Genomic DNA, 16,639 nt, shown 5'->3' on the forward strand with positions numbered 1-16,639 from the left:
AAAGGTCTCAAAGACATCATCACTTGGGAAATCAGTGACTGAACAAACCCATCATCTACGTGAAAACCCAGGTTATGAGAGATTGGAGGGAAGAAATCTTTTAGTAGCAAGTTTATTGCAATTTTTGAGATTTCATGAGTTCTAAAAAATTTCAGGCAGTGATCCATATATTTTAATACTAATTATGTACACTCAATCATTATAGGAAGAACTTATGTAGCCTTCTTAGAAGAGTTTTTGGGGTTATTTTAATTAAAATTGTTACTAAGTGCTAAACACCATGTCTAACTGCTGCCAGTTCTTAGGAATTTTACTCTTGTGGGCTGTAATAGGGTGAATGCCATAATTTTTTGACTTGCTGAATTGTCAAAGACTCAATAAAGCAGTAGTGAAAAATATTGACTAGTCATGTGAAATAGAAGTGTAAGTAGCACTGCAAATGCACACATTTGCAGAAGAAACACAGACTTTGGTTTTCCCTTCAATTGTTATTGCAATACGAAGTTCTACTGGTCATTGAGGGTAGTTATAAAACAAACTTCTGTATAGTTTTAAGTGGATTTTTTATAAGTAATGTATTTCCTTTTAAACTACTTTTTGTATCTTCACATATTTAAAAACTCGGTTGCAAGATTTTGTTCAGTTTCATTATTTTGTTGTTTATAGTCTTCCATTCTTTACAAAGCATGTCTGAATTTAAGAGTCTAGACAATTGGGAGTTTTTTAATCTGTTTTTGTCATTATAACAATTTATGGTTGTACAAAACAAAGTGAAACCTATCCATCCATTTCTGCTGACAAAACCAATTTGCTTTGAAGTCTGTAGCTAATTGTTGAGACAGACTTAATATCGATTCCCCAGTCATCTGTGAAACAGTATCTGTAGTTTCAACCTTTTTCTGCAGAGACTTTGAGACAGATGCTTGTCTACCACTTTATCTAACTTTCCTGAGTATCTTGAGAGGGAATTTAGGAAATGAAGCACATGTCATCTAGCTCTAAGATGGCAAATCAAAGCAGGCAACTGTACAGTGATGACTTGAAAGTGGAGCTATGCTCCAGAGCAGGCCAAGGTGATGCTCACTCCCTCAGCTGAGCCTTCTGAAATGTCCCTAAAGGGAAAGGCCAGGCCTCGGGTGTCTGGGCTGTGCCAGCCTGGTCAGAGACCTGCTGCAATGGGTAGCATCAGATCAAACTTCTCCCTCTGGATCAGTCTCCTTTACATTCTGCTCAATTTGGACAGCCTGTAGGCAATCTGTCTGAGTCTGAAAATGAAAGAAATCACAAAATATTAAGCTAGAGGGCGCATCAGTATATTTTGTGGAGAAAAATCTTGTCAGTAATACAACCTTAAAACAGTAATCGTTGAGAAAAAAAGGATAAACGTTTTGTAATCAAGTGCAATTTGTGCTAAAAAGCAGCAGTGTACCAATGGCCTTCTGGGAAGCAGTGCTACTCTGACCCACATAAACGTTGGTATGGATTTACCAATGGCCAGGGTGGAAGAGAGAAGCATCTCTGAGCAACCACTGCCATGAAGCTAGGCTACTAGGGAAAACTAGGGCTTGAGTCACTAAAACTTAGTTTCTTTCCCATATCTGACTGGCACTTACCACTGCCAGAAAGGGGAAAGACAATTACTCAGTGTATTTTCTCAGGAGTTTGGTTTTTTGAAGACACCTGCATTGGAGATGAAGAGTGCAGCAGGCTCCTCTCGGGGTGTCTGTGAACAGAAAAGCCTTTTTCGATCCTGTCGCAGGTTTGGCCTAGCTGTTGTCAACCCTGGACTGGTCCCCCTTTCCCCTCCCAGAACCTTCCCAGCAAAGGAAAGAAACCGAAAAGAAACGCACTCTAGAGAAACTGAACTGAATAAAAAGAATAAATTATATTTTCTAACATTCACAAACCACACTGTATACACAATACATAGGATCCCACCCCCCAGGGGAGAGGGGAAGGGAGAAAAGGGAATTGATTAGCCAGAAAATAGGGAAGACACCAACCCGACCTAAAGAAACTGAATGAATCAAAACAAACACAATTAAAAACCTCAAGGAAGGGGAACAAGAATGAAACAATCTCACCCAGGGCAGGAGAACCATCAGGGACCGGAGGGACCAGACTCCAACCACCTCCCACCAGCTCCTCGGCCAAGGAAGGGAAGGCAGGAACAAAACCACTACCCCACTGCTACGTGGAAGACATATGTGGAATACTTGTAACTTCCTTAGATACAATGGTTACTGAGGAAGCCATGGGTCAAACCATTACAGATCCCAATGCCATATGGCTTTCCAGAGGACAATGTAGCATAGAGTGGCTCCCTGAGCAGGCACGCCTTCTCAGCTGTGAGTAGTAAGTGGTACTGGAATGCACAACTGCAGACACCATCACATTTTATCAGGTGGGGCTAGAGACAGCATGCCAGGAGCCACAGCCTTAGCACCTGTATAGCACGTTGCAAGATCCAAAGCTTTCCTCATGCTGTGAGATAGGAACCTGTCTTTCCTTTAGGGTTAGGGAAATTGCACACAGACTGGAGATAAGGACCAGCCCCAATTTTCAGGATAACTGAGATCAAAAGGTTTACAGGCAGCAAAACTAGGGCTGAATGGCTCTCAGAAGAAAGGAGGGTCAACACCAGCCAAGAGAGGAATGTTAAACTGCAGACTACACTGGATTATACTACTAAGAAACACATTCCAGCTGTAAATTAGAAGGTTCCTAATCATTAGAACAACTTTGTTATCTGACAGCCTTCAAATTAGGATAGTGCAAGATTAAAGGGAGCTTGTTTTTCCCCTTAAAGCAGCACTTGACACATTTCTGAAGGCTATATGACATGCTGTCTACAGAGATGGTAAACATGATTTGACAATGTGGAGGGTTCCTTTTGTTTCTGTTGCTACCTAACTAGACTATAATTAATAACCTGAATTGAGGTTAGTAGCTGGGAATGGCTCCTCACTCTGCCTCATAGGTGCAGTTTTTTTAACTTGGCATTGAAGATTTCTTTTTATTCATCAAAAAGTGGATTATTTTAACATTTACATCTCTTGATTTGGTTGAGTAGTCCAAGATTTACAATCTACAGAGTGTTCCAGATGCATGGGATTTTCTGAATGGAAGAAACTTTGCAGGGAGTGTGTTTTAGAGGGATAGAACACACTAGTTGAATCTCTCTCTTTCCTCAGGTTAACTCCCACTGTCTAAAGAGCTTTCAACAAGCAGCTAGAGATCTGGTTCCTCAAAATGACACCTATACAAAACTGTATGGTGTGCTGCAGGCAGGTTCCTCACTGTCCTTATTCAGAGTGAAGTCATACAGGGGTCGCAGGTAGTGCAGGACGTGCTGCTCTGTCATGGGGCCTCTGCCCCATCACAAGGTGATGGAGAAATCAGAAAGCAAACTGTTACTGCTCCAGATGAAAATATTCTAGGGGTAGCTTAACTAAAGCAACTAAATTCTAATATTTATATGAATTAAAATATTTATATGCCATATTAATAATGAATTATTAATATAATATAAACTATCCAACCGGAAGCATACATAGCTGATACAAGCTTACTTTACTATGTCCTCTTCCCCAACTTCCTTACAGAGTTTCTGGCAGGATAGTTGGTCCCATGGTTTTGTTTTCTTATGCTGAAAACAAGTCTCCTTTCCCAGAAGAGAGCTGCTAGATTCAAATCACTTGAGTCTTTTGTTACCTTGATCTGATTAAATTAGGGAAAACCTTCTGTCCTGTCTCCCCTGGAGAGAGATCAGCATTAGTTCCCTGCCTGTACATTCTGTGAGAAAGATTCCTTATTTTACTCCAAGAGACAAAAATGTAATTACCAGCAAATCCGTAAAGACACACACATGCACAAAACATACAGGAAAGCTGTTTTTTTAAAAGTGTCTTTATACACGATAACGTGACTCATCTGTCACACGCACCACCAAAGCCAGATCTTACCACTGCGTATTTGTAACTTCAGATAAACAAGCCACATGTGTCCAGGATTCCTGATGCACATGAAGGATTTCTATTGGCATCACAGGGGAGTTCTGAGGATTAGTTACTTGCTGTTGCTACAGTGAAGATGCAAGATACTGAGCACGGGTAGGGGCTTTCTGCAGCTTGGCAAAGCAGACAACACTGCAGCCCCAAGAACAAGCAACCTACCTGTTCCAGCTCCACAGCCTTCAACAAGGCCTGTAGTAAGGTGGGGAGTCTTCAGGTTATTAACAAGAGATAGTTTAGAACTGTTTTGGTACTTATGTTGGTGGTGATGATGGTTTTTTCTTCTTCCCAAAGGAGAAAAAAAGTTTGTGAGTAAAATTGCTCGAGGTTGCAGTAGTTTGCAATCTGGCTAGCACAGGGAACATAGGCAATACTGTTAGGGATGATTCAGTGACCTTAATGGCAGCTTTTAAATGACTGGGATTAGAAATATCAAATTTAAAGTAAATATTCTTGGAGCAGCCATTCCTTTTTAAAGCACAGAAGCTTTATAGGCTATATAAAACTGTACTAGAATACAACACTACCTATAGTACTATATAGTATTAATACAGGTTCTGCTAGATCTCACATGGCCATTAGGGAGACCAGGATGCTGGTTAAAAAACCTGAATGAAAATTGTACCATCTCCAGTGATTCTCTTTTTACCATACAGTTCAGCAAAGTTAAATGCTGCAACACTTTCTGCTGCTGGCCCTGGAAAAACTCCCTCCCTCCTAAAGTTCAACTCCAGGCTTAGGCACCTACTGCTTTGGGAGAGGACCCGCAGGGATACTGTGGGAAGTATCACAGACCACCTCCCAAGGAGGAGGCAGTGAATGAGGGGTTCTGCAGGCATCTGGCATTAGTAAGACGCATGTAGGTTATCCCATCAGGTTGTCCAGCAGAAAACCATCAGAATACCATGCACATGTTTAAATCTACACTTTGTATTTCTACAGAGACTTGAGATTGACGTCAATAGGAGGTGGAACAGATGAAACCATGCTTTCCATCATATGCAAATACATGGAAATACTTCCAAGCAAGTGACACATCTCCACTTTTTGGAAAATTAAGAAAGCAAGAGCATGACTTGTACTGCACATTGAAGGTAACAAACAGCCAGTATGTTTGGAGTACAAAACTTAACAGCAATTTTGCCATCGAAATGCAGGTTCAGGTCTTTCACCATTACCATACTATGTGTTCTTCAACATCAAAATTCTGTCAATATAAAGCAGCCTAAGAATGTAACTTCCTGCAAAGCGTTTATCCATTTTTTCAGTGGGTTATTTAAGTTTATAAATGATCCATCTAAGCACACAGAAAAAATGTTGTTCTTTGATAAAGCTTTATTTGCATTTTAGAGCATCTGAGCCACATTAAGAAACAGAACTTCTATATGGATACAGCTATGATTTCACTAGTAGCTTAAATCTAATTTCAGTGTAGCTCTCCTTTCAAGCCAAATAATTAAGGCACAAATGATTCCCTGCCATCCTCAAATACCAGAACAGTGCCTTTGCTCTCAATTACAGGTTCCTTCCCTGTCTTTCCCTTTTAGCAAGCAATCATGAAAATGAGTTGTCATCTTTGCCAAGTTCACATCAATTTGTACTACACTCTATCATAGATGTTTGGTGATGGGAGTAGTGGTTGATTTTTACTTGTAGAATTCTACAAACAACTCTTCAATTGTATCTGAAAATTTTGGAGGGCCTGAACTTCAGCAGCAAGGTACCATTTTTTGTATGTAATCATTGAACAAAAATATTAAACATGTTAATATGAAAAGTGTGTGTAATTACTTGAATGCTTCCTAAAACAGCCATTTAAGCCAGAAGGGACAGCCTGTATTATGAATTACCAAAACAAAAATCACCCCTTAAATGCAGCACCATTTCAAAAAAATTCACTGATATTCCACAACAGAAAAGAATGTGTATGAACAACACTAGCTAGAATGATACTACAAGACAATTTATTTGTCAATTCATAATTAGTTATTAATGGCAACATATTAGACAGTATTTCTAGAAAAGTATTTCAAAAATTGTATACAATTTCAGTATCTAGGAAACTTAAATTTTTGTACATTAAACTCAGCAATATAACAGCTTCAAGGATTAGAAACTATTTGGTGAGCCAAAGTTGTGTCTTCAAAATAAAAACCCTTAAAGTGACTGCACCTCCAACCCATGCAACATTATATACTTCAATATACAACTGAAAATATCTGCCCTTGAAATCCAAGCATTATGCAGTGTAGATTTAAGGACTGTCACAAATTGAAAAGCAAACATACTAATGGCAGAAGTTCATGATTCAATGGAATCATTAAGTTTTGATACTTTAAATATAAAGAAAACATTCGTACTGTGTCCACATTGATTGATCCCAATGGTCAGAGGCATTTGCTTAAAAGAGTAGACATGTAAGCATGATTTGTCACATTTAAATTAAAAAATAAAAATCCAGTTTTAAGTAACTTCTCCCCCCAAAATGCAGTTTAAGCCACTTAAACACTATCAGATCTAGCCACAAAAGTAATTTTTAGTAGTACCACTATCACATTTGTTTGCTTTAGGTCAGCCTTTTAAAAATCCACAGATAAAACCAATTTAGAAAGTATTCAAGTATTCTTCGTGCTTTTGCAATCTAGAAATTACTATATGCCTGAAACTGGAGCTCTAATTTAGAGCATGGCCGAGAATGAAAAGCAGATTAAAAGAGAAAACTTTGTAATTCTGCAATTACTTTATATTTGAACAACCATTGTTTACTGTATTTTTTAAATCAATTCTGAAAACTTCTTCCCCCCAAAAAAGCAACCTACTATGCTAGCACTTTCTGCATTTATAAATAATCCCCCCAAAACAGGGGATGATGGGAAAAATTCTGATCTATTAAGAAAACCATGTATAACATTGCATTAATAGTTAATGCAACTTACAACAATTTCACCATGTTTTATTAACAGAATATGCCACTTTAGATCAATGTCTTCATTAATTAAGACCATAGTTGAAATTACACAATGTAAACCAGAGGTGACATACATCACCTCAATTTAATAATCCAGTATATGACAAAAAAAACAAACAATGAAAAGAGCATCATATAGCATAATAGCTTTGTCTGGCTTCCTCTGGAGAGCGTTCTCAGTCTGCCCATAGTGGCACCTAAAAGCCCACCCGTAGAGTCGAAATCATTCTCCTACATTTTAAAAAACAAACAAGCAAATGAAACAACAAAAAACACATTACTCTGAGAAAAGAAATACCTCTATAGTTTGCTAAGTGTAGTTTTACTTGTTTATTCAGAATTTCCAAAACTAAAATTATTTTACAGGCAAAAATTAACTAGGAAAAACTTTCACCCACTTATCCAATACTGGTTTTTCCCCAAGCCAAAGCAAAGTGTAAGAAAATAAGGCATTTCTGACTTACTATTTCACTTCCTTCTTCTATTCTTGAACACAATTAAAGATAGAACTGCCTTCTTAATAGCATTATACATTTTCTCATTGAAAACCAATATCTGAAGTAAAAAGGCCTTTGTTGTGCCTTGAAAGTAATGTATTTGTACATCTGATCTTTTTGACCAGAAACACTGCTGCCAAATTAGTCACATTACAGTCAACAATAAGCTGTCAACATTTTAATACAAATGTTCACACTAAAAGACAGGATGCTTCACATTATTAACCTCTTAATCCTGCCCTGCATATAAAGAAATTTAATTACTAAAGACTTACCATTTCTGATAACATTTTATTTTGATTTTTAACTTCTGTTCCAATTTCAATGGAAAGCTATTAAAAAGGGAAAACATCACAAAGTATGAAGTATGAGTAAGCAGTTACACACAGATTAGAGAACCCAGTCTAAAATACATAACATGATTAGCATTTCCCCAGGTACAATGTGAAAACAGTATCTGGTATTGTCAAAAACCAAAATAACATCCACAGTATTCTGTCAATAATCTTTCAGGAAGTAAAGATTTTTCATCTGACTAGATGAGTCCAAAGAGCCTCAGGAGGTATTCAATGGTCCTCTTCCCCTATTCCAGATAATGTCTTACTAGAATTATTGCATGACTTTCAAAAATTCAACATCTAGTGAAGTCTAAAGTAGCTGTTACCATTTCCCAGAATAAGTGTTAAAACTACCAGAACACAGTGCAGGGGACCATGAACACTCATTTGACTCAGTGTTGTGGAGCAAACACCTGTAAACAATGTATCTCTTTTGACAAGTTCCTGTAATGCTATAAATGGGATTTTCTTTAGTAAACTTGTCTAGCCCTTCTCTGCTTTGTGTCACAGAACAGCAAGGGCACTGCAGGACAAGGAGGAAAGCTGCATGGGCCAGGGAGAACCAGTCCTGAGATAGTGACCAAGGCCAGCAACAGCTGGGTGAGCAGCCCAAGAGACATCCAAGGTGAAGCCACAGAGTGCAGCTGGGTTAAGGTCAGAATCAGGGAGATACAAGACCAGGCACAGAGCGAGCTGCAACACAGCTGTGATGCTGCACTGGCAGGAGCCAGCCAGGAGAGCATCGGCTTAAAAGCAGCTTAGGAGTGAAACAGGGGAGAACTGATGCTGATCCTAATTCTTAGCAGCTTTTCCTCTAGTTCTTATGAGCACGCTGGCCTTGAACAACCAGCTCAACTCCCAGAATGGAGGGAAACGTGCTACAGGCCCCCAGGCTTTGGATGACACTAAACACATTTGGTTTTACGTGTCACAACCCGAATCTCATGATTTCTTACTGCTGCATTTCAGTGCAATCTCTAGTAAAGCAAAAGTGAAACTGATTTTACATGAGAATTCTGGGAAGATTATCTGAAGGTTACTCCATATGCCAAGATAATTATGTTGCACTAAAAGATACAACTACAAAAAACACACACATGGTGCTCCTTGGGGCACTGTCAGCTGCGCTGTCCACATACACTGATTCTGAAATGTAATATACCAAGAAGGAGATAAATAAAATTTGCTAACAAAGGTCAAAGCTTTCCTTTTTAACCCCTTAACTTACTCTAAATTCGTATTCAAACCTGTTTCTCTTTTCTTTGTATTTATTTCTATTTTATTTCTGTTCGCTTCTATTTCCTATTCTAAACCTGTTTTAGTTTCTATTTGAGACTAAACAAATTACATTTAAGCAGCAGTATTAGTAATAGCATTTGAATGAGTACAGAATTTCAACAGAAAGAATTCATTGACTTGTATTACATATATAGAAACAGTGTCTGTTGCTAAGCTAAGAATATATTTTACAAAATTTGAAGTTTTTAAGAATAAGAACACACAGAGTTCTCTTTCAGAAAGAAGTCCTCAATCTCTGGAAGGAATCAGAATCATTAGAACAACTTCTTCAGAGTCGATTAGCATGCTGTTTCTAAGAGCTGTTTTCAAATTACAGATTTCTCAGCAGACACAGCAGAAACTGATGAGCCATAGTGAAAAGACCAAAAAGTAGTAGTCCATTTCCCTAACTGAAACAGAGGCCTAGTGACCTAAAATCGAAGTTTTTCATTCCATCAGGGATAGTAATTAATTCTGTAGGACAGTAAGCAGTAAGTTACACCACAGCTGTGCTCAAGGTAGACAAAAAAATTACACCTATAGCTTAAAAATCTAATTAAAAGAAGAATGAGTTTTACAAATGAATGATTGTGCATTTTGGCTGATTAATTATTATTTGTATTTGGTTTGGCAAACTTTGGTTTTGGTACTGGTGGAGGGGATGCAGGGGTGGCTTCTGTGAGAAGCTGCCAGAAGCTTTCCCCCTGTCCAACAGAGCCAATGCCAGCCAGCTCCTAGACAGACTCATCACTGGTCAGGGCAGTGCCACCAGCAACAGTGGTGGTACCTCTGGAATAACACAGTGAAGGGTAAAAAACCTCCACAAGAGCAACTGCATACAGAGAGGGGAGAGAATATGTGGGAGAAAGAGCACTACAGAAAACCAGAGAAGCAGCATAAAATGCTCCAGGTCCCAGAGCAAGGATTCCCCTGAAGACCATGGTGCAGATCACAGTGAGGCAGGCTGTGCACCTGCAGCCCACGGAGGACCACAGTGGAGCAGAGACCCACCTGCAGGCCCTGGAGGACACCATGACAGAGTAGGTGGATACCCAGAGGAGGCTGTCACCCCATGGGAAGGTCACACTGGAGCAGGCTCCTGCCAGGACCTCTGGCCCCATGCAGCGAGGTACCCACACTGGGGCAGGTGTGCTGGTAGGAATTGTGACCCCACGGGGGACACACCCTAGAGCAGTCTGTTCCTGAGGGACTCTATCCCATGGAAGCAACCACGCTGGAGCAGTTATAGTGAAGAATTGTAGCTCGTAAAAAGGACATATGCTAAAGAAATTTATGGAGGACTGTCTCCCATGGGACAACCTCATGCTGGAGCAGGGCCAGAGTGCAAGGAGGAAGAAACAGCAGAGACAACGTGTGATGAACTGACCACAACTCCCATTCCCTGTCTCCCTGCATTGCTGAAGGAGAAGAGGTTGAGCCCAGGCAGAAGGGAGGGGTACAGGGAAAGCATTTTAATATTTGGTTTTATTTCTCATCACCCTACTAATTTGCTTGTCAATCAATCAATCAAATTAATTTACCCAAGTCAAGTCTGTTTTGCCTGTGATGGCAACTGGTGAGTGATCTCTCCCTGACCTTATCATAACTCATGAGCCTTTTGTCATATTTTTAATTTCCAATGCACCTGAGAAGGGCAGTGACAGAGCACCTTTGGTGAGCACGTGGCATTCAGCCAGGGTGAACCCAACACAGTATTAAATTTTTGTTTTAGTCTGTTGCTTTACTGACTCTTATAATTTCATTAAATAAATGTGACAATAGCACTATAATTAAATACTCACCAATTTAATGGCACTGACTTTTGTTCGCAGACTTTCTGTTAACCTGTCATTCTCTTCTTCGTAAACACTGTACCCACTGCTGGTATAGCCATAGTTACCTGCAGGTGCTCCATCCCCTGTAAACATAATGGTCAGTAGTTACAGATAGAAAACACCATTGAACAAGTGATTCACATGTTCCGGGGACAGACCTAACCTTTTCCAAATGTGTAAGTTACCTTTCAATATGCAAATAGAAGAAGAAAATCTGAGGAACTGCAGTAATTTAGTACTATCAAATTTCTTCCCAGTCATATTTTCAGATGAGTTCTATGGAAATCAACCCAGGCATTACACAGAGATATGAAGAAAGCATTGAAGCCACTACATGTGGTAAACCAAACTGAAAATAGGAGAGTTGAGACCATTCTCTAACAAACACAAGCATCACTTGATCACACATTTAAAGGAAAAACCATACTCTGATCTTTACACAAGTTCCTCTACAAACAAGACCTGAGAGCAGAAGCCAGGCCTCTGAGCAGAGCATTGCTGTTTCAGACACCATTCTGCAGTTCTATTCCTGCTCCTGCCTGGAATTTTTGGGTGATGCAGCTTCAGGACTGTCATCCAGACAACTGAGTCAGCAGATTATGTGGGGCAGAAGAGAATGAAAGCTGCTCAGCTCCACACATTTGCTTACTGCAACCTCTAATAAAGACCTACAGGCAGCAGCTGGACAGCAGCGTGGACACAGGAGAATTAAAGCCATGTCCAGTCAAGACCTCAAATCTAAGATCTGAAAAGAACAGAGATCACAACTTAGAAAGCCAAAACAATTACTATAAGCTTTATTACAATATTAATATTTTAAAACAGAAAATTAAAATGTTATTTTGACAATAGATATAATTTTTATGAACCCGTGAAGCCACTCCTTAAATCCAAGTAATGACAACATTTTAATTTGTGCTTGTAAATTATTACAATTACAAGTGAAGGTAATGACAGATCCTCAACAAGACTGGATCACAGAATCATAGATTATGCTGAGTTGGAAGGGACTCCCAAGGACCATCAAAGTTCAGCTTCTGGCCCTGCTCAGAACCATCCCACAGAATCACATCATGTACCTGAGAGCACTGTCCAAAAGCTTCTTGAACTCTGGCAGGCTTGGTGCTGTGACCAGTTCCCTGGGGAGACTGTTCCTGTGCCCAGTCATCCTCTGGGTGAAAAACCTTTTCCTAATATCCAACATAAACCTCCACTAAACACAGCCATTCCCTCAGTCCTGTCACTGCCACCAGAGAGATCAGTGTCTGCCCCTCCACTTCTGCTCATGAGGGAGACTGTGAGGAAATGTGCATTTTCATTTCATCACAGCAAGTCAAGAAGCCCTTTTCCCCCATCTAAATCAAAAGTACAATGCCTAATACAGAAATTTGACTAAAATTCTATCATTCAGAGATTCAGGGTTGTTCTCACTGTGTCTGTTGTACAAGTGCATCTTAACTACAGTACTTCATACCATGTGACACATAATTTTGAGTATGTCTGTAAGTTAATACACCATACAGCCTCATGCTAAAACACTATTACTATGATTCTTACATGGACTCTGACAATGCAGATAAGAACAACTGCTCCAAAACTTTTCAACAGGCACAGCTGCTTCTTTATACGTCATAGGAAGCAGAGTGAAGCTTGGTTACAGCTGTTAACCTCAAGGACAGACACTCCAGCATGGCAGTTCTACAGACTGTCCCACAACATGCTCACCGACATGTAATCAGGACAAGACCGTAATACAACTGCAGCCCAAAACAGGTAGACAGTGACACCAGCAGAAGTGCTGGTGCCCAGCTTTTATTTCCAGCCTATTAAGTAAACACGAGTTCTGAACTGACAGCTGAAATGTCAAGGTAAAGCAGAAAATTTTACTGCAGCTGAAGACAGGCTTAAGTCTTCTGCTTGGCCTTCCAGCAGATTTTTTTAAAAAGTAGTTTCAGGATGATCCTTAAGGCACTGTTTGCCAGAGTCAGCCTATAAGAAGGCATGCTCTTTCTTCAGCACTCCTTGCACAAACATTTGTCACCTCTTTAGAAACACCACACTGAGCTGGATGGCCTCCAGTCCAACCCCTCTCAGTCTATACCCAAGAGCAAGCTGTCAGTCTGACAAAGGAACAGACTGAAGACCTAAGCACTAACAAATGCCCACTCTTTTATGACAAACCTCTCTTCATCTACTAAGAGAGATCTTCTACTAAGATTTGTTTTCTTGTGAAAATACTATTGCAAACCACAAATCTGAACTGTAGAAGTAAATGCAGGGCGGAGTTAGACACACCTAGTATAGCCATGTGGCATTCACCACCCCCTAAATACTTTCTAGGAAGAAGCACCAGAACACAGTCATGAACTTCCAAGGCATAAACATCCCCTAAGCTTTACAATGCAGTCACAGCACCCACGTGGTTGTAGATCTTGACCTGGGAGTTCAAAGTTTCCTTACAGTCACCAACATGACTACTGGTTGAAAAATGAGGCCTAAGCTGCTCAAAACATGAACTCTGCAAAGATTTCTGCACCAGATTATATTTGTAATACATTTATAATGGTTGGGAGCTGTTGGGGGTTTTTTTCCCCACATATAGCAGGAAAACATACAGAAGTACTAAAATGACAAACGAGCTCCAAATTTGGAAAGGACTTGACTGAAGAGTGACAAAGTTGATCACCCATGGGAACACGGCTCAGACTAACCCCGCATTAGAACAGCTAAACAAGAGCAGCACAACTAAATGGGCCAGGACTGTTTACAAGAGCATGCAGTGACAGGACAAGGAGGAATGGGTTCAAACTGAAAGACAGTAGGTTTAGATTAGATATTGGGAAAAAATTCTTTACTGTGAGGATGGTGAGGCACGGGAACAGGTTTGTCCAGAGAAGTTGTGGATGCTGGAGGTGTTCAGGGAGAGGCTGGACGAGGCTCTGAGCAACCTGGTCTAGTTGAACGCCTCTCTGCCCAAGGCAGAGCGGTTGGAACGGGATGATCTTTAAGGTGTCTACCAGACCAAATCATTCTATGATAAATACAAACCCTCGTGCTGCTCCGTAAATCCAGCTGAGCTAGAGAGGCAGAGGCAAGGGTGACAGCGTTTCCCCCCAAAAGCTCCCGAGCTCCGCTGCAACCCTGCACCCACGGGCACAGTCCCTCTCACATCTTCCCTGTCCCAGACCCTGCCCGGGGCCGGGCCCTGCCTGCGTGGCAGCCCGGCCCGGCCCCGCCGCCGCGCTTACCCAGCCCCGCGCGCCTCATGGCTCTGCCCGGAGCTGCCCCGGGAGGAGCGGGAGGAGGAGGAGGCCGACGAAGACGAGGAGGCGGCGGCACAGACCGAGATCTCCGCAGGGCCGCCGCTCATTCACCGCCAGCGCCACGACAGCGGCCCCCGCGCGGCACGCCGGGTGCGCGCCGGGCCGCGCGGGGGCTGCTGGGAGCTGTAGTCCCGCCGGGCCCGCGGGGGCTGCTGGGAGCTGTAGTCCGGCCGGGCCCGCGGGGGCTGCTGGGAGCTGTAGTCCGGCCGGGCACTGCACCAGGCAGTAGGACATAGCCGAGATCAGCGCACGTGCGGCTTTCCCACGCTTTCCACCCACCTCCCGCGCTTTGTAGTTAGAAGTGACGCCCATGCATACAGCAACTCCGACTGGAAAGATTTTATTACGGGATCATCGGTTGTCTGAATGATTCAAATTTCATTTGCAAAGATAATTTTCCCTTCATTCTTTAACCCCTTGAACTGCTTTAGCAGACATGAGTTTTACTTGCATTCATGGAAGATGCGACTCACTCCATGTGGCAGTGGATTGAGTTTATTTCCCAGAGTCGTACCAGAAGGATTTTTCAGTACTCCAGTGTGAAGAAAATAACATCACAGAGCCCAGTCAGAGTTTCCCATTTCAGGTGTAGTGACCATTGGTCTCGGGAACATGCACTGGCTTTTCCAGTTACAACATGTTCCCATACCTTTAATTGCTTTTGTATTTGTGTTGTAGTAGGAACTGGGATGCTCAGTATTGGACCAAGACCCACTTGTATTTGTACAAGGTGTATAAACATAGACCAAAGCTTCTACTTTAATGAGCTTGCAGAATACCAGTAGTCTTCATTCAGGTGATAGAGTTGTAGAAGGAAGAATACAATAATTCTGGTCAATAAGAAGGGCTATGGCCTCCTGCTGACATCCTGTATAATTGCCACAAGACACATCATGTATCTGTTTTGCACTGCATAAAACCACAAATAATTGCAGCCTTTCTTTTCTCTCCACTTGTCACAGTGCAACTGAGATGTTAGTCTTGTCTCTTCTCAAATTTTGGACAGACATTGAGAAGCTGCTATTTTATATACTTCTCAGTCATATATGGATGCTGTGGTCTCAAACAAGATTACAAAAAGAAGAGTTAGTTAATGTAGAAAATGGCCCTCTAGTTTGTTTAATATTTGATAATTTAAGCACTTTATCCAAAATTTCAACTACGGCATTAGTTACGCATCCAAAAGAGAAGAGAAGGCCAAGGAGAAGAAACGAACTGCAGTGCTTGGTGTGAATCTCATCTCCAGGGCATTTCATCTGGAACTCAGCAATTCTTACAGGAGTTTACAAGCTGCCATCATTGATAACCTGAGACTTGATTTACATCAGTTCAGGGAAATGCATCAGTTGTTTCAAACAAGAGAGAAGCGCTATTACCAGATTAAAGATGCTCTTTGAAACAAAACCATCTGAAGTTCACAGATGGGCCCATTTCTTAACTTATCAAGGCAAAGAGGTCTCTTAAGAGATTATATGCTTAGAACAACAACATTTAGATGTTGCCAAATCTACAGAAAATGAACAGATTCTGAGAAAATCTCCCTCCTGAGTGCTTCAGATTTGAACAAGGGCTCTGTTAGGAGCAATATCCTCATCACCACAATTTTTGAAGGACTAGTATGACAGTGTATGCAATAACTAAATAACCAGAGAGTAAGACTGAGGCTCAAGAAGGCAGAAGAAAAATGTCTTTTAGAAACAGCTGGTCTGAGTTTGTCATTGTTAGGTATAAATTTTATTCACATTTTTGTCTTCATACACCATCCAAAAAATTATTTCATTTAGTGGCATTGCTATATGAAAAGATTTGTCTTTACAGTATTTGCATATTCTATGTCACCCCTTTTTTTCCCACATGACTCATCTTCCATTTTTCAGTAAGTATGGGTTTATATGTAACTAGGCACAATGTACATCTCCCCACTAAGACTTATATGAATGATAATGCATATAATACAAATTATAATTTAAATGGGCTTATTTTTTTATTTTGTTTAGGTTTTGTGTAAAATAAAATCCCAATTAGCCCCCTGTAAGGTGTTCACAACTCACAGTGTTTAGATATATAATCTCCTTATGGTGTTGTGAAATAACATCTTGAGTCCATATGCAATTTATAAATATCACATTTAATTCTACAGCTTTTTACAGCAAAGTGTGGAAAAGATACTGGCATGATTAATGTTTCAAATCCGTTTTAATTGTATTAATTTTATTGGGTTTTCATACACTGAAAGCACCTCATAGGAAAGTTAATTTTGTAGATCTCCTGGCGCTACAATAATGAAATCACAATTCCACCTCACAGCAAAGGCTAGACATAGACATAACTGGGTGTCATATCCCAATTTTGCAAGAAGAACAAGCAGGAGGACCCCAGAAACTACA

The 16,639-nt window shown here is 40.7% G+C and overlaps 2 protein-coding genes across 4 annotated transcripts in view; one reads left to right on the plus strand and one right to left on the minus strand.

The window, feature by feature from the left end:
• The window catches only part of LOC139674418 (probable acyl-CoA dehydrogenase 6), a 76,929-nt gene extending 71,125 nt beyond the window's left edge, over nt 1-5,804 (plus strand). For 2 of the 3 annotated variants that reach the window (XM_071560720.1, XM_071560717.1), the window contains exon 9: nt 4,956-5,804. In XM_071560720.1, coding sequence (XP_071416821.1) covers nt 4,956-5,046 — 91 coding nt within the window. In that variant the 3' untranslated portion in view covers nt 5,047-5,804. The other variant, XM_071560718.1, reaches the window with a different exon arrangement.
• BET1 (Bet1 golgi vesicular membrane trafficking protein) lies at nt 5,329-14,350 on the minus strand. The gene is made up of 4 exons (XM_071560723.1): nt 14,178-14,350; nt 10,897-11,012; nt 7,754-7,810; nt 5,329-7,212 (listed from the first exon to the last, which is right to left on the minus strand). Exons 1-4 carry the CDS (start codon nt 14,194-14,196, stop codon nt 7,057-7,059), a joined length of 348 nt encoding a protein of 115 aa, XP_071416824.1. The 5' UTR covers nt 14,197-14,350; the 3' UTR covers nt 5,329-7,056.
• Between the last annotated feature and the right edge of the window lie 2,289 nt (nt 14,351-16,639).

This window comes from Pithys albifrons, chromosome 7 (assembly GCF_047495875.1).
Source record: "Pithys albifrons albifrons isolate INPA30051 chromosome 7, PitAlb_v1, whole genome shotgun sequence".
In the NCBI taxonomy this organism is placed as follows: Eukaryota; Metazoa; Chordata; class Aves; order Passeriformes; family Thamnophilidae; genus Pithys; species Pithys albifrons.

What these genes read in the sequence shown, in the direction of transcription:
- BET1 (XM_071560723.1), bottom strand. An exon ending in AAGTCAGTGCCATTAAATTG is followed by an intron (nt 7,811 to 10,896) that starts GTGAGTATTTAA and finishes CCTTTTTAATAG; the next exon opens with CTTTCCATTGAAATTGGAAC. An exon ending in ATAAAATGTTATCAGAAATG is followed by an intron (nt 7,213 to 7,753) that starts GTAAGTCTTTAG and finishes TTTAAAATGTAG; the next exon opens with GAGAATGATTTCGACTCTAC.